The sequence below is a fragment of the Vulpes lagopus genome, chromosome 4 (genome assembly GCF_018345385.1).
Source record: "Vulpes lagopus strain Blue_001 chromosome 4, ASM1834538v1, whole genome shotgun sequence".
NCBI classification, from domain to species: domain Eukaryota; kingdom Metazoa; phylum Chordata; class Mammalia; order Carnivora; family Canidae; genus Vulpes; species Vulpes lagopus.
The window spans coordinates 114,495,651-114,515,603 of NC_054827.1; the positions used below are offsets into that span (position 1 = coordinate 114,495,651).

The following is a 19,953-nucleotide window of genomic DNA, read 5'->3' on the forward strand; positions in this document are numbered from 1 at the left end:
TATCTCTCAGTTCCTGTTCATCATTAAAGATAATGTATTTTTTAGATTCCAGTTACCCACTTGAGAAGTCTATTGGAAAGAGTTATTTTTATTGATAGGCATATTAATTTAAAGATACACATTTGTTGATCCACAAAATCTCCTTTCTCTCTGTAGAGGTATGTGGAAAACCCCAGCCTCATGGCCTGTTACAATGAACTGCTCCAGCTGGAGTTCGGAGAGGTGCGGTCCCAGCTGAAACTCAGGTAATTAATTCTGCTACTTCTGGAATGCCCACACCACACCATGTGGGACAGCTTTTCTTTCTTTCTGTTCTTTCTTTTCCTCCTTTCTTTCTTTCGTATTTAGAGATTTCCATTCCCAAATTTTGTTTTGTTCTTTTAAGATTTTATTTATTTATTCATAAGAGACGTAGAGAGCGAGGCAGAGACACATGCAGAGGTAGAAGCAGGCTCCCTGCGGGTAGCCTGATGTGGGACTCGATCCTGGGACTCCAGGATCACACCCTGAGCCAAAGGCAGATGCTCAACTGCTGAGGCACCCAGGTATCCCATGGGGAGCTTTTCGAGCGAGGTTTTCAGTTGTGACTCTTTTGGCCCTAACTGACCTCCTACTGAAATGGGAGGGAGTGGTGACCTGGCAGCTCTCCTCACAGAGACTCTTGGAGTCTGCCTGGGTGTCTAATGACTGGTCAGGTTAATGATGGGAGACTCACACTTAAAGATGGGGCTCCAGGGGTCTTGGGATCAAGTCCCACATCAGGCTCCTCACAGGAAGCTTGCTTCTTCCTCTGTCTGTGTCTCTGCCTCTCGTTCTGTGTCTCTCATGAATTAAAAAAAAAAATGGGGCTCCAAAAGAAAACAATTATCTGTTAAGTTTTTTAAGAAAATAAGTTGAAATATATACACACAGCCAACCTACTAATATTTATTATCTTTGCTAAGTGACATGTTTTCTTCACCACAGAAAGGCATTTTATGATTTGCTCCTGAGCAAGTTTTTTTTTTTTTTTAAGTGAAATGAGTTAGAAGCCTAAGTCCTTGTACAATAGGAAAAGTAAAAAGATTAGTAAAATTATAGGAGTTTGAGAGAAGGGGAAAAATGTCAGCAGCCCTTTGTCATCCTGGGTTTCTTCCTTGGGGGGCCTGCTGTTCTCTAATATTTCCAGGGATCAAGGAGAGAATGAAATCACTCTGTTTATTCCCAGGGCAGAGATAAGGGGACCAGGCCTTGGAGTAGGAAGATTGGTAGGGACCAGTACAGGCTCCACATGCAGGGAAGGAAAGTATTTCACAGGCTGAAGGAGATGAAGCTTGAGGTAGCAGAGAAGTTCTGACGAGCAGATGTGTTTCGAGGCTAGTAAAGTATACGAAAGAGTCTTATTGCCAGATTCTGCCAGGAAACTGAGGTCGCTGGCTGCCCTAAGGCCTGCTCACCCCTCACTCCGGATGCTGACTGGCTGCGGCATTCCTACAGTGGATTAGGCTACCAGCCACTCTGAGGTTAGAGCAGAATTTTGGAGCAGTTGGTGGTACTAGAGGATACCTGGCCCTATCAAGATGCAGCAGCTGACACCTAGGGAGATTAAGCGACCTTGGTCTAGGACCTCACAGGCAGCAGACAGCCCGGCCGTAGGGAGTCCTGCAGATTGTAATCAGCCTTTTCCAAACTGCAGTCATTGTCTCTCTTCCATCCCTAAATTTAACTGTAACCTCTCACCTTTTCTTCCTGAATACCTTCGCCTAGGAAACACAGCATCATCTCCCCTGTGGTCCTAGACGGAAACCACTATGTCTCCTCACACATCCCCAACTCCAGTCACTCACCAAGTCCTATTGATTTTGCCACCTGAGTATCTGTGGAATATACCCACTTCTCTTCCTCTTTAGGCCACTCTCCTCTAACCTGGATTAGTGAACCATCCATTAGTCTCCCTACATCATTCTGGACTCGTCCTTGTCGTTCTGCACACCACGGCAATATGCAACTCCACTTGTGCTTCAGCTCTGCACCTCCCCATTTCCTTCAAGCTAAAGCCCGAACTTTAAGATGTGGCCTGCACAGTTCTCTGTAGTGCATCTCCTGCCTTCCCCTCTGTCCCCACCTGTGGTTCTCTGCACCAGCTGACAACCAAGGGAGAAGTGCATTATCAAGGGCATTATGAGGGAAGGGGGAGATGCAGGGCTTGAAAGCTGGGAGAAATCCAGACTTGTTCCACCAGATGTTAAAATGCGCCAACAAGCTATAACAAGCGCCTTCGTGTTACTGCTAGATCAGTAAACTGGAATGTAAAGTGTAGACATAGACTTGAGTATATTTCAGAATTTAGCATATGATCAACACAGCAGCTTAAATCAATATGGAAAAGGGCAGACTTTTCAGTGAATACGCTTGTGACAGCTCGTTAATTGTTTGGAAGGAAAATTCAGCTCATATTGATCTCACACCCAACCCCAAAATAAATTCCAGTGACTTAAGAGACTTGATGTCAAAAAGTAGGGCCACATAAGTACTAAAAATATAAGTGTACATATGTAACTGGATGATGAAGTCTGTTTAAGTTCAGCATGGCATAAAAGCCAAATTGGGTAAGGAAAGAGATTCAGATTAAACAAATATAAAAATGTTAAGCTTGTCTACAGTTTTTTTTTTAAACTGTAAATAATGTTACATTTTTATTTTGTCTTACTTTAAAGATTTATTTATTTATTTGAAAGAGAGCATGAATGGGAGGGAGAGAGGGAGAGAGAATCTTAAGCAGACTCTGCTGAGCATGGAGTCCAATGTGGGGCTAGATTTCATGATCCTGAGGTCATGATCTGAGCCAAAACCAAGAGTTGGGTGCTTAGCTGACTCTGCTACCAGGCACCCCAATAATGTTACATTTTTAGATAAATAACATACTGGGGAGAATATATCTGTAACATATAGGACAGACAGGTTAATACCCCAAATACATAAAGGGTTTTTGATCAATCAGTTAAAAAGTGGGAACATCCAGTAGAAAAAATTAAAAAGGCATGATCAAGCAGTTCACAGGGGGTAGTAATGACCAGTAAAAGTGAAAAGATAGATGTTTGGCTTCATTAGCAATCAAAGAAATAAAAATGAAATGGTATACTATTTTTTATTTACCAAATCTGCAAAAAGTTTAAAAAGAATGATAAAAATAAGTAGGGCTTCTCACAGATCCATCTCCTCTAAGCTTATTATATCAGAGTTAGGAACTTCTTTCTCATTGTTTTTTTATTTTATTTTTTTAAATAACAGCTTTATTGATGTATAATTCACATTACATCACTTGATTTTTATATACCAAGAAATGAAAGTTAATCCCTAAGCTCCTTTGTCTTATTTAGTGAGATAGTTTATTAATACCAAATAATGTGAAAGCATTGCTCTTGTTAGTTTCCTTAATACTGTCTTTACCTTTTATGAACAAATAGGCAGTTGCTTTCTTTCTTTTCATCTTCTGAGGCATATAAGAGAACTAAATTGGAAGTGACCCAAATGTCCAATCATGGGGATTTATTGAATAAATTATGGCATAACTTTAAAATAGACTGTTAAATGCATAGGAAATAAACGTCCACCTCATGGTAACCACAAAGCAAAACTTAAGGCAAATACACAAAAGAAAATGAGAAAGAAATCTAAACATAGCACTAAAGAAAGTTATCAAACTAGAAAGAGAAGAAAGGAACAGAGAGTAATTCTAAAAACATGCAGAAAAGAGTGAACAAAATGGCAATAAGTACTTACCCAGTAATTACTGGAAATGTAAATAGACCAAATTCTCTAATCAAAAGGCAGTATACTTGAATAAAAAAATAATAAATAATTTTCAAAAAGACTCCTCTGTGTGCCTGCCTAGAAGAGACTCGCTTCAGAAGCAAGGATACACACAGAATGAAAGGGAAAGGATAGAAAAAAGATATTCCACACTAGAAACAAAAAGAAAGCTGGTATAACTGTATTTATATGAGACAAAGTAGGCTTTAAAACACAGGCTTTAATATTACATATTACATAATATTACATATTACAATATTACATATTACATACATATTATATAATATTACATATTACATAATGATAAAGAGGCCAAACCAACAAAAATATATAACAGTTATATATACAGCCAACATAGGACACCAACATACATGAAGTAAATATTAACATATGTAAAGAGAGAAATTGACAATATAATCCTAGTAGGGGGCTTTAACACCCCACTTAAATCAGTGGATAGATCATCCAGACAGAAAATCAGTAAGGGAACATTGGCCTTAAATGGCACATTAGACCAGATGAACTTAATAGATACAATACAGAACATTTCATCCCAAAGCAGCAAGATTTGTGTTCTTCTCAAGTGTTGTACATGCAGCATTCTCCAGGACAGATCATGTTAGGCCACAAAATAAATCTCCGTGTTTTCAGGAAGATTGAGATTGGAGCAACCATCTTTTCTGATCACAGTGGTGTGAACTAGAAATCAATTATAAGAAGAATATTGAGGGAAAAAAACACAAAAATTTGGAGAAAGCTACTAAACAACCAGTGGGCCACCAGAGAAATCAAAGGAGAAATTTTTTAAAATGCTCAGGAACAGGGATCCCTGGGTAGCTCGGCGGTTTGGCCCCTGCCTTTGGCCCAGGGCGCAATCCTGGAGTCCCGGGATTGAGTCCCGCGTCGGGCTCCCGGTGTGGAGCCTGCTTCTCCCTCCTCCTGTGTCTCTCTGCCTCTCTCTCTCTCTCTGCCTCTCATGAATAAATAAGTAAAATCTTTTAAAAACAACAACAACAACAAAAAAAAAAAACCCTCCCAACAACAGAGTCCAGGACCAGATGGCTTCACTGGTGACATCTCCTAAACACTGAATAAAGAAGTAATACCAGAGTATTAAGAGTTCTTCAACTCTTCCAAAAAACAGAAGAGGAGGGAACTCTTCCATACTCAATTTATGAGACCAGCATTACCATAGTACCAACCCAGACAAGCAGGCCATGAAATAGTAAAATGACAGGCCAATACCCCGATGAACATAGATGCAAAAATCCTCAACAAAATATTAGAGTGGTGGCAAACAGGGAAAGGGGGTTAGGGCTGGATGCCAAATTGGTGAAGGGGATCCCAAGGCACAGACCTATGGTTATAACATAAGTACATCATGGGGAATAAAGTCAAATAATACAGTTGACCCTTGAACCATGCAGGGCTTAGGGCACTGACCCTTCATGAAGTTGAAAATCCATGTAGAACTTTTGACTCCTCAGAAATTTGAGTATTAACAGCCTACTGTAGATTGGAAGCCCTGTCGATAATATAACCAGTCATTTAACATACAGTATATTATATATGGGTGAGCTGATTGTATTGTTATTAATATTAATTTTGTATGGTAACACATAACTAGACTTGCTATGATGATCAGTTTGCAATGTGTACAAATGTCAAATCACTATGTTTAAACACATGAAACTAATAGAATATTATATGTCAACTATATTTCATTTAAAAAGACTGAGTTCACCCAAAAGCATAAGATACCTAGGAATAAACCTAACCAAAGAGGTAAAGGATCTATACCCTAAAAACTATAGAACACTTCTGAAAGAAATTGAGGAAGACACAAAGAGATGGAAAAATATTCCATGTTCATGGATTGGCAAAATTAATATTGTGAAAATGTCAATGTTACCCAGGGCAGTTTACACGTTTAATGCAATCCCTATCAAAATACCATGGACTTTCTTCAGAGAGTTAGAACAAATTATTTTAAGATTTGTGTGGAATTAGGAAAGACCCCGAATAGCCAGGGGAATTTTAAAAAAGAAAATCATAGCTGGGGGCATCACAATGCCAGATTTCAGGTTGTACTACAAAGCTGTGGTCATCAAGACAGTGTGGTACTGGCACAAAAACAGACACATAGGGGATCCCTGGGTGGCTCAGCAGTTTAGTGCCTGCCTTTGGCCCAGGGCGTGATCCTGGAGTCCCAGGATCGAGTCCCGCGTCAGGCTCCTGGCATGGAGCCTGCTTCTCCCTCCTCCTGTGTCTCTGCCTCTCTCTCTCTCTCTATGTCTATCATTCATAAATAAATAAATAAATAAACAAATAAACAAATAAAATAAATAAATAAATCTTTAAAAAAAAAAACCAGACACATAGATCAATGGAACAGAATAGAGAACCCAGAAGTGGACCCTGAACTTTATGGTCAACTACTATTCGATAAAGGAGAAAAGACTATCCATTGGAAGAAAGACAGTCTCTTCAATAAATGGTGCTGGGAAAATTGGACATCCACATGCAGAAGAATGAAACTAGACCACTCTCTTTCACCATACACAAAGATAAACTCAAAATGGATGAAAGCTCTAAATGTGAGACAAGATTCCATCAAAATCCTAGAGAACACAGGCAACACCCTTTTTGAACTCGGCCATAGTAACTTCTTGCAAGATACATCCACGAAGGCAAAAGAAACAAAAGCAAAAATGAACTATTGGGACTTCATCAAGATAAGAAGCTTTTGCACAGCAAAGGATACAGTCAACAAAACTCAAAGACAACCTACAGAATGGGAGAAGATATTCGCAAATGATGTATCAGAGAAAGGGCTAGTTTCCAAGATCTATAAAGAACTTATTAAACTCAACACCAAAGAAACAAACAATCCAATCATGAAATGGGCAAAAGACAGGAACAGAAATCTCACAGAGGAAGACATAGACATGGCCAACATGCACATGAGAAAATGCTCTGCATCACTTGCCATCAGGGAAATACAAATCAAAACCACAATGAGATACCACCTCACACCAGTGAGAATGGGGAAAATTAACAAGGCAGGAAACCACAAATGTTGGAGAGGATGCAGAGAAAAGGGAACCCTCTTACACTGTTGGTGGGAATGTGAAGTGGTGCAGCCACTCTGGAAAACTGTGTGGAGGTTCCTCAAAGAGTTAAAAATAGACCTGCCCTACGACCCAGCAACTGCACTGTTGGGGATTTACCCCAAAGATTCAGATGCAATGAAACGCCGGGACACCTGCACCCCGATGTTTATAGCAGCAATGTCCACAATAGCCAAACTGTGGAAGGAGCCTCAGTGTCCATCGAAAGATGAATGGATAAAGAAGATGTGGTTTATGTATACAATGGAATATTACTCAGCCATTAGAAATGACAAATACCCACCATTTGCTTCAACGTGGATGGAACTGGAGGGTATTATGCTGAGTGAAATAAGTCAATCGGAGAAGGACAAACATGTTCTCATTCATTTGGGGAATATAAATAATAGTGAAAGGGAATAGAAGGGAAGGGAGAAGAAATGTGTGGGAAATATCAGAAAGGGTGACAGAACATAAAGACTCCTAACTCTGGGAAACGAACTAGGGGTGGTGGAAGGGGAGGAGGGCGGGGGGTGGGGGGGAATGGGTGACGGGCACTGGGGGGGGGGCACTTGACAGGATGAGCCCTGGGTGTTATTCTGTATGTTGGTAAATTGAACACCAATAAAAAATAAATTTATTTATTTATTTATTTATTTTAAGATTTATTTACTTATTTATTCATGATAGACATAGAGAGAGAAAGAGAGAGGCAGAGACACAGGAGGAAGGAGAAGCAGGCTCCATGCCGGGCGCCTGACACGGGACTCAATCCCGGGACTCCAGGATCGCGCCCTGGGCCAAAGGCAGGAGCCAAACCGCTGAGCCACCCAGGGATCCCCCAAAAATAAGTTTATTTAAAAAATAAAATAAAATGAACAGTTTAGAAATGGGCTTAAAAATATGTTAGATTCTTTAAAAAAAAATGTTAGATTCTTTAAACTCCTCTCCAGTATGATATTATTTGTTCAGAAAAGTTCATGCTCTCTCTTTATTACTTTATCTTCCTGTAGAAATAGTTTTAAAAACTTTGGATTAGCAGATTCTAATTTTTACTGAAGAGACTAAGAAAAGGACTAACGAAATCAGAAAACTCTAGCTGGTGAAATCTGCAGTTAAGCATAGATTTTATTATTGGTAAAAGTGAAGAGGAACACTACAGATGTATGATTAAATTATTAGGATGTTTTTTCAAAAGCACATGCAATAAGTATGTTTACATTTAAAAAAAAAGACTGAGTTATCTTTCTGGTAACTGTAGAAGTTTTGTTGTTGTGATATGAATAGGCAGTCAAAGATTATACTGCCATATGGAATATGTTCTATAGATAAGTATCAGGTGGTTTATTAATAAAATTACAGTTGACCCTTAAACATCACGGGTTCTTATACGTGGATTCTTTTCAATAAATACAGTAGTATAAATGGATTTTCTCTTCCTTATGATCTTTTTAGTAGCATTTTCTTTTCCCTAGCTTCCTTTATTGTGAGGATACATTAAATAACACATATAGCATATAAAATCTGTGTTAGTTGACTGGTTATGTTATCGACAAGGCTTCTTGGTCTATAGTACGTAAGTTTCTGGGTAGTCAAAAGTTATATGCAGATTTTTGACTGCACAGAGAGTTGGCACTCTTAACCCTTGCCTTGTTCAAGGTTAACTGCATGGTTATTTCTCTGGATTTTGTGATGATTATCATCTTTTTAAGTTTGTAATTTGCTGCAATTTCTTTCCTCCTTCCAAATACGTATTCTTTTTTTTAGATAAAAAAAGTAAATAATAGCTACAAATGATTGACCATCTCCTTTCTGTTGGGCTCTGTGCAGGATTCTTGATTCTCTTCTCTCATGTAGCCCTCAGGAGGGTTCTCCCAGATGGGGAGGAGGGAGACTCAGGAGGTTCAGTCATGGGCCCAGGGTCCCAGAGCTGCCCTGGCATGTATCCCACGCTGGTCCTCACCCTGGAAGGGAAGGCACAGCTATGTATATTCATGGTCCCAAGTAGCATGGTTACAGAAGGTGTTTATTTTTATTTATGCTTTTTAATATTTCCCTCCTCCTTTTTCTTGAATTAGTATTTGTTACTTTTATCATCAAATGAAAACCACATTTAAATAAGTTAATACAATAACTCAAGATTGTATTAGATTTTTTTGTAGTGTTTACATTAATCAGTCTTTTTTTTCCCCCTACCCATAAAGGGCTTGTAACTCAATATTCACGGCATTAGAGAAAAGTCAAGAAGCAATTGAAATTACAAGTGAAGACCGCGTTATACAGGTTGGTTATTTTGGAAGTTCATTTTCTGAATTTCTGGTATTGCTTTAGCATTGAACCCTTCCAGTCTGATGTTTTGTTTTTTTTTTTTTTCTTTTGGAAGTTCAAGAGACCAAGTTTTTCTTAGAGGATCATCAGAACAAAATCTGTAAAATACGTAATTTAAAATAAGTTCCTTTTAAATAAGTAAAGCTACTAATAATTATTTATGGTGCCAGAAAATATTCTGTGGAAATACCACATTTGCATTTATTATTATTTACTTTTTTGTTTATTTAGGAGGCTTTTATCCAAAGGGATTACCACAGGAGCAGGAGGAGGCCCTCACCCTAAGGTCTTCAAGCTCTAGCCTTTCTCATTGTTTTTGAAGATAGTTTACACCTATAGAAATGTATTAGAAACTACTCAGAATTGCCAGAATAACCTAGTAGTTGCTGAACAAATGACTCATTATTAGCAAAGAGGATTCATGAAAGCAGCTTAAGATAATATAGCTTGTACTTTTAGATAACAAAAGAGGGCTTGTACCAAGGAAATACTCCTTTTGTCTGAGATCAGCTCCACTTTGCTGTCTCTCCTAAGCACTCTAGCTCTTCATTTTAACTTGCAACATGCTTGGTAAAGAGCTGCCGATCCTGGCTTTCAGGAGTCGGTACCCAGAGAGGCAGCTGGCCGGCATTGAGAGCGCAGGCTGGTGGCAGGCAACTGCCACGCCTTCCTAGCTGAGCATCATAGGGCAAGTTACTTGGTCTCCCTAAATGTGCTCTCTGAGCTGTACAGACAAGAATGATACTCCTACAACAACCTGTCTTTTGTCAGGATGTTGTAAGTGGGTGAGTGCGTGTGGAGTGCTTACTAGTGTCTAGCAAGGAAAACAGACCCTAAGTGGTATCAGTCATTGCTTTATCATCACCGCTATTTTATTATTGCTATTATTAGCACATGCACAGCTTTCCTGTACATTTTCTTCTAGTCTTGTGGTCCTCTCTGAAATTTAGCCATACAGCCTTCCATCAGTAAGTACTTCCCAGTTCATAACCTGCTTTCCCAGCACGCTATTCATGTGTATCACTTGAGAGTGGCGACCTAGGGGTTTCATTCCCATTGAACAGATATGCGGATTGAGACTTAGAGGGGGTTGAGTGACTTGCTGGAGGGGGGCCTGGGTGCTTTGCACTTCAGTCTACTACTTCATTCTACTGTGTCATAATCTGAGAAGTGCTCCTATAGCAGTTCAAGCTGGTATTCATGTGGCTTCTTCCTCTGTGGATGTTCAAGGGGATTGGACCAGTTCCTCTCTGGGGCCTCAGGGACCATGACAGAACCCCAGTCAAGTCCCTGGGGTAGAGGCTTCTCTGGACCCCAGGGATCTCCAGGGGTTATGCTCTACGACTTCAAAACTGTCACAGTGAGCTCCAAGCTCCTGAGCTTTCTGGGTGGAAAACATGATGGCTTAGGGTAAATACTCTGGATTGTCCTCTTCCCAGATTCTCTTTTAATGTGCTTGATGTTGTTTCTCTTGTCTCCCCCCAGTATGCAAATCCTGCATTTGAAACAACCATGGGCTATCAGTCAGGTGAATTAATAGGAAAGGAGTTAGCAGAAGTGCCTATAAATGAAAAAAAGGCTGATTTGCTCGATACTATAAATTCATGCATCAGGATAGGCAAGGTAAGTAAGAGGGTTAGTACCTTTTTTACTTTCTGTAACAAAGAGGAAAGGAAGGTGTCTGCCAAGCATCACCTGGGCGGGATAATCTGCATCTCACCCTTCACTGAGGCCCAGGGAAGTGCCAATAGTGTTGGTCCTGTTATTCCCATTTTGCAGATGAGGAAACTAAGATCAAGGAAGTGGAGGAGACAATCAACTGTTATGCAGAATAGCTTTGATTGACACTTGAAGTCAGTATCTTCATCTTTGTTACAAGTACATTGATCTTTCTAGTAATTGATTGTCTAAGTGGTAGATGTTGTCAAGTGGCTTCTTTGGGCAGAGGATTGCCAGTGAAGACCCAAGGTCTCAGAACACACCTGAGCCCAACACATCTGCATCTGTTTGGCCTCTTTTGGAATGCCTTCTGTGTGCAGGCACTCTGCTAGATTGTGGTATAGAAAAAAGGGCAAAACATAAACTGCTGCCTTGGGGAACTCCTATTCCAGGGTGTGAACATGACAAGTCACATAATCGTGGTGCTGGAGGGATAGATGGAAGGCAGGCTCAGTCTGAAAGGTTATTTCTCAGCACTGGCTTCTGCCAGCACCTCACTATTACTAGGTTTTCATGTGTGATGACAAGGAAAAGGCTGGGATCCCTGGGTGGCTCAGCAGTTTAACGCCTGCCTTTGGCCCAGGGCGTGATCTTGGAGTCCCAGGATCGAGTCCCATATTGGGCTCCGTGCATGGAGCCTGCTTCTCCCTCTGCCTGTGTCTCTCCCTCTATCTTTGTGTCTCTCATGAATAAATAAATAAAATCTTTAAAAAAACAAACAAACAAAGGGAAAGGCTATTGCTTTCCATAGTCTTTTCTGCTGGGCTCTTTTTAACTTTTGGAAGTTGGTGAGAGACTATTAATCTGATCATTCAGAATACTTGAAACACTGGTGACCTGCTTTCTTGCCCGCTCCCCCGCCCCATAGCCCAGCAGAGCAGTCTGCCATGAGGGGCTGAAGGGCTCTGCAGAGCCTATACCCTACTTTTCCTGGGCCCCTTAAGACACCATTTTTGGGTTGTGTCCCTTTGTTCTCCTGTGGCTCTGAGCACACCAGTTTGCCTTGTGAAAACAAGGAAAGGGCAGGCTGGCTGTGAGGGCCCAGTGACATACTCCCAGGGGAATGATAAAAATGGGCACTACTTGAATCCCATTCTGCCTTCAACTTTTCTGTCACGGATGATGATTTTCTTACTGGAAAGAGTGGCAGGTCCTCTGGAGAGAGCAGGGAAGACTGAGACGGATGAAGAGCCCCTCAGGTTTTCAGGCATACTGCCTGGGCTGGACCCCAGGTTCCCTCACTCAGTGAGAGAGGGGGCATCCTCAGAAGGTAGTGACCCAAGAGCAACCCTGGTGGGGCTTTACCTTCCCAATCCTGACACTGAGGTCCCAGGCTGCCTCTGGGTCAGCCAGTGGTTCTGTTGTGAGGGTCAGCCAGGCATGAGCCAGAGATTATGGCCCTCGTACACCTTGATCTGGCAACACGAACACTGAGAAGAGCAAGTAGAGAATGGGAGGGGCCAGTTAGTGGATTAGCGTGAGGCCTTGAGATCCATCCCAATCTGTGTGAGCAACATCTCACCTCCTAACTAATGTCACTGGTGCCAGGTACAAAGGGGCCTCAAACTTGAACAACAGGAGACCTGTTCTCTAAAACCTGTTTATTGTGAGCACAGAATATGAAAGATTATCATATAATTGACCTCAGCATCACTTCATTCCAAAAAAGGAGCATGGTTATTTATTTGTGTGTTTTGGAGTTCCTGGGGAGAGCAGAAGAACAGACATTTGTCCTTGGTTTGCTGACGACACTGCAGCAGGACAGGCTACTTAGTTGGATAATTTTTGTGAAATGAAACGGTATATGGCCTTTCTGATTGAGTTTCCCTAGGGAGGGAGAAGAAGCACTTGCTAAGGGGTCAGCCAGCCCTGGAAGACAGTCACTGGGCTCAGTGGAGAGAGCTCAGACATGCCCTGGGAACCAGAACAGGGACTCAGGAAGTGGTTTGGTGATGGAAAGAGGGCAGCTTCGAAGGGCCAGATTCTAGATGTGCCAGTTGGGACAGAGAAGAAATTCTGATGATGTTCACACAGAGAGTATGGCAAACATAGCTCTCCACAAACCCCTCTGCCTATTGTTCTCAGCCTCAGCCTCCATGCTTATGCTTCTTTGCATCCCTGCCCATATACATCCTTCCCAATTCCTTCCCTTTCCTCATCCCCAAGACTTCTCTAGCAGGGCTCTAGAACTCACACTCTCCTCTTCTCACATGCCTGAGCCTTCTATGGGCTCTTCCCTTGGAAATTGTGTCTTGTAGGCACTAGAACATGTTGGCTGCTCAATGCCTACGTATAATCATGACATTTGGCTGCAGAGCCCTCTAGCTTTTCAAAACTTGGAGCTCCCATGGTTCCTCACAGGCTCCCCTCCTCTCCTGACCTTTCTTCCACCATTCCTCCCAGGTTTACCAGGGTTCTTCGTCCCTGCCGTATTTCTCAGAAATCTCATCGCTTGGTGAGGCACTTTGCTGCTCTGCATACATGGCCCACGCCTTCCCACTTTCAGCCTCAGCTTCTCACCAGGGTCTCATACAACTTCCCTCCATCATCTTGAAATCACCTTGTCTAACAACAATTTTTCCCTCATCCCTCGTTAACCAAAAAATCCATCCTCTCCAGCCCCTGCTATCTCTGCTCCTTGGTTGCCCTCCCACTTGCCTCATTCCTAGAATGGTTTTGGTTCCTCTCCACCCATCAGTGTCCAGTCCATTGCTAAGCCATGATGTCTGTTACACCCCTGCATCTCAGTGTCTGTTGCCTGGACCTGACCTTGTGTGGGGCCTTCTTGCCACCCTTGGACTGTGGTGGCTGAATCCCGTCAGGGCCGTTTGTCTGGAGACCTCTGGTCAGCGCTTCCTGTGCTCCCAAGTGGTTAGTCTGATCACACTGCTTCCTGGGCCTGGAGTGCAATCCCTAGGCCTAGCTACAAAGATTCTACAGACTGACCTTGGCCTGCCAATTCCATCTGGCTGAACAGGAGTCCCAGTGTCCCTTGACTTTGACTGTGTGCTGGCACTGTGCAAGTAGTCTCAGTAGTCCGAGAAGCCCAACTCAGTGCTTGGCCTGCCCCAGAACAGCAGCGGGGCATGGGTCTTCGTATGGTTCTGAGGGGAGCATGGCCCAGAGAAGCCCGTGCAAAACCACCTGGGCTGGGAACTGAATGGCCATTTACTGAATGTTTGCTATATGTCAGGACTCGGCTAAGAATTTCTGTGTGTTACCAGACGTAATGTTTATGAGTGCGTTCTGAGGTAGTACTATGTTATTCCAGGAACTATAACTCGTATATTTCTGATAGGTCAATATTTTTGATAAGAACTATGATCTGTGATAAGTAAATATTTTTGTTTCTGTTAATGACTGGAGAACTCACAGGCAAAAGTGTTCTCGAAGCAGAGACACTGACTAAATCACTTTGTTCCTCAGCTGGACCATTCAACTCTGGCTGAACTGGCTTCTTATTCCTCTGCTTGAGATCTGGCAGCTGCTCATGTCTATCCAGAAAGGATTAGCAGAGAAAATCCTGCAGATATATTTTAAAGTTCTGACTGATGGATGGATTGAATTAGTCTCCCATTTTTCTCTCTCTTTTATATAACAACTCTATCAAGAGAATTATTCTCTTTTGAGAATAATTGAGAATTCACCCATTAAAGTCTGCAATTCACTGGTGTTTGGTCTATTCACAGAGTTTTGTAAATGTCACCACAATCAATTTCCTACATTTCTGTTGGTAGTGAGCTTTGGCAGTAAGTCTGTAGCTATCTGCTGAAGCCTCCTACGAGGATACACAGGCTGCAGATACGGAAGGCAGGCGGTAGCTTCCTGTCTAGTGACCTCTGTTTAGCTCTTGCCTGGCACAGGCCAGTCTCCCCTCAGAACTATGGTGTGTGAGACCCTCACCTCCCTTCTGCTCCGGAGGTCCATAAGCATGGAGCTGGACTCTCAGGCTGTCTTTTCCTTCAGTCCTTTCCTGGGAATGGTGTGTTCAGAAGTACACTGGGGAGCATCAGGAACCATCCTTTGCTTCTGTCAGAATGTCCTGGCTTCTGCTGAATCCACTTTCTCAGAGGAGCCTGAGAGGAGATTCTCTTGTTGGCATTTGCATGCAGGTTGCCAGGCCATAAGCATGGAAGATTTCAGAATGGACCCTGTGTAAGGGTCTGGACAGATGTGAGCTAAGCCACCAAGGCTGCCACGGTGGTCTGTTTCCTGCCTGGGTCAGCCCTAGGTCCTGAGGGATCTAGAAGGTCAGGAGGGCTAGGGATCACCCTAAGAGTTGAGTGTCCTACAGTAAATCCTCAAGCTATTTAGCTTAAGGACCTTGGTGACCCTTGCAGGAATTCAGAACCTTTTAGGTGATGACAAAACCCCACTCCATTCCAGACTTCTCTGCACCACCCCAAGAGTAGGGTTGCCACCTGCAGTCCCTGTTCTCGCTGGGGTCATGGCCCATACACAAATGCTCTCCCAGACTGCAGATTCATTCTAAGAGGATCTGTGCATGTTCTGACTAGCCGTGAGAGCACAGCTGATGTCGCTGCAGCCCTGGCTTTTAAGGTCTCCAATCTGTTCTACCTGAGCCCAGACTTGGCTGTCGTCTTCATCCACTTCCCTGCAGAGGGACTGGAATCCCCACATGTCCCAGAGGATGGTAGTAGGCCACTGTGCTAGTGGCAGCAGAGTGGCCCCCTTCTCTGCCCCAGTCCTGAGGTTCTCCCATCAGGGGAGCAGAGACCATGCTGCTCCTCCCCTGCAGCACGCGGGTGAGAGCCAGGACAGTCTGAGGAACCTGTGTGCTGCAGCCAGGGACCGTTGTTCATTCCGAGGCCAGGCCCTCTTGCCAGAGGACAGCCCCTGAAAACCTGTAACCACTCCTACCATGGGGAGCTGGTGTTTGTCCCCCATGCAGGAAGAGATGGACTTGGGGAAAACAGATTGCCCAATGTTGTGTTTGGGGTTGGGATCATTTTTTTGTCTGAATTGCTTTAGCCATGGTAAGTGAATCAGAACCTCACATAGAAGATGTTCTTGGGGGGATCCCTGGGTGGCGCAGCGGTTTGGCGCCTGCCTTTGACCCAGGGCGCGATCCTGGAGACCCGGGATCGAATCCCATGTCGGGCTCCCGGTGTATGGAGCCTGCTTCTCCCTCTGCCTGTGTCTCTGCCTCTCTCTCTCTCTCTGTGACTATCATAAATAAATAAAAAAATAAAAATTAAAAAAAAAAAGAAGATGTTCTAGGGTTTATGTTTTGAACGCACAGTATAACGATGCTTACATTCCATTTATAGGAGTGGCAAGGAATCTACCATGCCAAAAAGAAAAATGGAGATAATGTGCAACAAAATGTGAAGATAATACCTGTCATTGGACAGGGAGGGTAAGTGGAAAATCCAGGTACTCCAGTCAACATACCATGCTTGGCTTAGGGCGGAATTTGCTCTGAATACTTCAGTAGGTTAAGAATTGCATGCAGAAATTTAAAAGGAAGACTTGTCACAAGGTCAAGTGTCATCAAAGAACAGCCTTCCAGGGTAGAGCGTCCTCATGGCTACAGCCCGACCTCTCCAGCTCGTGACCCAGGGCCACCAGGCTCCAGACAATTATGCTTCTGCTGCATGGACACAAGAGAGACTACAGTATTTCAGTTAGAATGCCACAGTATTATGCCATGTGGCAAGAACACTAACTGCTGGATTCCCTATATTTAAAAGATTTTTATCTAATTTGAAAGACTGTATTATTTCTCTGTAGATCTATCAAATTAGATAAAGGTATTTAAGTCATTACCATTTATAGCAACTCTCATATAAAACAGATGTGACTACAGATGGCAAAGTATTATATATCAGGAGCCTAAAAATGTCATATGGTTTGCCTCAGAATATATCTTAAATAATATAAACAGTGGGAAATTATAAATCTGAATTGTAAGATACCCAACAGTAAAATATGCAACCATCAGAAATGACGATCATAGAAAATTAAATGGTAAGGAAAAAATGCTTAAGGTAAACACAAAAATCAAAATGTGAAATCATACCTAGAATATAATCTCTATCCTGAAAATAAAAGAAGGAAACACAAGACCAGGAGGGGATGTGGCCATTTTGGTTACAGCAGCTGCAGCTGCTTCTCGAGCCCTCCCTCCATGGGCAGGCTTGGTGCCTTGTAGATGTCACTTTGTTTCCTCATCAACACACACTGTGGCTTCAGTATTGTGATCATCTCCATTTTACAGATGAGGAAACAGGCCTGAGGTGGGAGGTTTCACCAGCAGGGGGTGGAGCAGGGCTGCCATGCTGACCACAGGGCCCCTGTGCTTGGTCGCCCATGAGTGACGGTCTCAGGGAGGCGGGTGTATGTGGGCTCCCTGTTCCAATTCTTTGCCTTTTTATGTCGTCCTCCAAGTTTTTTTGGGGATAAGTCTAGGGATTTGATGATCTGGGGGGAGAATTGGAAAAGTGGAAGGCCCAGTGAGTAGTGAGGAGTTCCACCTGCAGCTTCTGAGATGAGCCCTGAGTGCCTGGTTGAGGACCCCTCCCCGCCTCTTGCCAGTGAGCTCGGTGTGGCCACAGTGCCACCTTAGTGGCAGGGAGCACAATGTTGGCTGGAACCTTAGGAGGAATGTAGATACAAAGGGCTGTGAAAATGAAAACATGCCAAGGAATGAAAAGCTTTTGGTTGGTTAGCATGCAGTCCGTTGCTTAAAACACTGGTATTAAAAAAAATAAAATAATAAAATAAAATAAAATAAAATAAAATAAAACACTGGTATTTTTTATTGTATGTTGTGATAACTTGGAAGAATTGTGTTGTTTTTACCGAAGAGCTCACTTCTTTTCTGCAGAGACACCAGAAGTGGCTCATGGACTCTCACCTGTTTATTGGTGGCCTTGGCCACAAACAATAGAAATGCTCCCCTCAGAGCATTTTGTGTATTGTGAAAGGGAGATGCTCTTTCATAATAAAAATTAGCTGCATTCCTATCAGATTAGAGAGCCAGGAGAGAAATAATGTATTGTTTTCTACTTGCAGAAAAATTAGACACTATGTGTCCATTATCAGAGTGTGCAATGGCAGTAATAAGGTATGTAAAGGGAGCCCTAGGGACCCCAGGGGTGCCCAGCAAGATTTCCCCAATTATGTGACTGGACAATCAGAACTAATGGCTTCTACATTTATTTTTAGGCTGAGAAAATAACTGAATGTGTTCAGTCTGACACTCATACAGGTATGGTGCTCCATGTCCATTCTTTGGGGTTATCAGGCTGGTGAAAACAACAAAATCAGACCCTTACTCTGCCTAGTTCACCTCATGCACGGGGGCGAGGGGGAAGGTGTATTTTCTTAGCACCATGACAACATGTCTCTCCTAACGCCCCAGGCTGGTTTATGAGCTGATGCACCTGAGCACCTGTGGGCATTCTGACAGGTGTCCTGTCCTGGGGTGGATCTCAGCCTGTGGGGAGAAAACTGATCACCCCAGATGCAGGAACCTTGTAAAGATATGTTGAGTGAGCTGTGACTTGTTGGCCTCACCTGTGCTTTAAGAGGCAACAGTGTTGGGTATCAGACTACAGTACTCGAGCAGGGATATCTCCACCTCCTGATAGTCATGCCCTCCAGCCGATGGGGAGGTAGCTGGACCCTGACAGGCTTGGCTCACCTTGTGTCTGTCCCCTATCATGCTTTGGACGCCGCCTGCTCATCTCCACATCTGTGTTTTTCCCTGCCCCGGCATTGCCGGTTTCCCTCAAGCATATGCCATGGCCTCAGCAAGCCACCTTCCTCCCCTGGTGGTTATAGGTGAGGGCCGAGCTGTGCTGGTGCAGAGTTCTTCCAGCTCCACCCAGAGGCGGCTCCATCACACCCTGTGGGTGTTTAACAGCAGCCCACCATGCCCAGGCAATGCTCTGGTTGCCCAGCTAGTCTGTAGGAGTCTTTAGGGAAAGACTTTGTCTTCCATCCCCTCAGCTGTTGGTGACATACTTTCTGCAGTACCAGAACATACATTCATTCATTCATTCATTCATTCATCCATTCATTCATTCTAGGAATGGGTCCCATGTATTTTTTGAGCATTTACCATGCACAAGACCCCATGCTAAGTGCTTAAATTAAAGCATATTTAATTGAAGCCTTGCAATGACCCAGTAGGGTAAAGATTTTGTGGATGAAGTTCCCTTTTGACAGGTAAGGAAATTGCAGGGCTAAATAATTTGCCCAGGAGAGTCCACCTAGAACCCAGTTAAGCTGGCACTGGAATCCAGATGGCCGGCTCCAAAGCTCTGGAGTATACACCGGGGCAGTTCACTCCAGGATCAGTGAGGCTTTCAGCTGGAACGAAGAGAGACCTGTCGACAGCCAGGGGACACAAGTAATGATAAGCAGTGATCAGTAGTGGGTGGGAAAGGACTGGTGGTGCCATGGTGGCCTAGAGGAGGAGGAGAAAATTCCAGACAGGGAGAGGTGGACTGGACTAAGGAGAGTGGTGTGAAAGGAAAAGCATTCCAGAAATAAAAACCACCCTAGAAGGGGAAAAGGTCAGAGTGTGTTCGAGAAAGAGCAGGATTAAATTTTGACTGGTCAGTATGGAAAGGGGAATTGGGCTCATGAGGGATTCCCCCTCAGATGCCAAGTAGGAGATTAGGATTTTCCTCTGTAGGCCGGGGAACCTGAGGACTTTTGAGCAGGAGAGTAGAGTGTCAACATCTGAGTTTAGCTTTGAACTTGGTCCACCTTGGGTGCCTGGAAGAGCCCTGTGGAGATGTCTGGTGGCATACGGAGAGTCCAGGGCCACAGGGCATTGCTCCTGATGAGAGTGGGGAGGCAAGCCGACTGAGCACTGTGGGTGGGAGGCCAGCAGTAGCAGACAGTGAGGGGATGTGTAGCCAGCAGGATGTGGAAGTCATTCGTGCAACCAAAATTCCTCGTACCACCACTGCACACCAGGCAGCAGATGTCTGCTGGTGAGAAACCTGCACTCTGTGTTTCATGGGTA

The 19,953-nt window shown here is 43.4% G+C and overlaps 1 protein-coding gene across 5 annotated transcripts in view; it reads left to right on the forward strand.

Annotated features, from left to right (window-relative positions):
- The window catches only part of PDE8A (phosphodiesterase 8A), a 154,511-nt gene that overhangs the window by 90,789 nt on the left and 43,769 nt on the right, over positions 1–19,953 (forward strand). For all 5 annotated transcript variants that reach the window (XM_041753831.1, XM_041753832.1, XM_041753828.1 and 2 more), the window contains exons 6-11: positions 157–245; positions 9,107–9,185; positions 10,716–10,853; positions 16,241–16,329; positions 17,988–18,039; positions 18,141–18,183. In XM_041753831.1, coding sequence (XP_041609765.1) covers positions 157–245; positions 9,107–9,185; positions 10,716–10,853; positions 16,241–16,329; positions 17,988–18,039; positions 18,141–18,183 — 490 coding nt within the window. The remainder of the gene's footprint in view (positions 1–156; positions 246–9,106; positions 9,186–10,715; positions 10,854–16,240; positions 16,330–17,987; positions 18,040–18,140; positions 18,184–19,953) is intronic.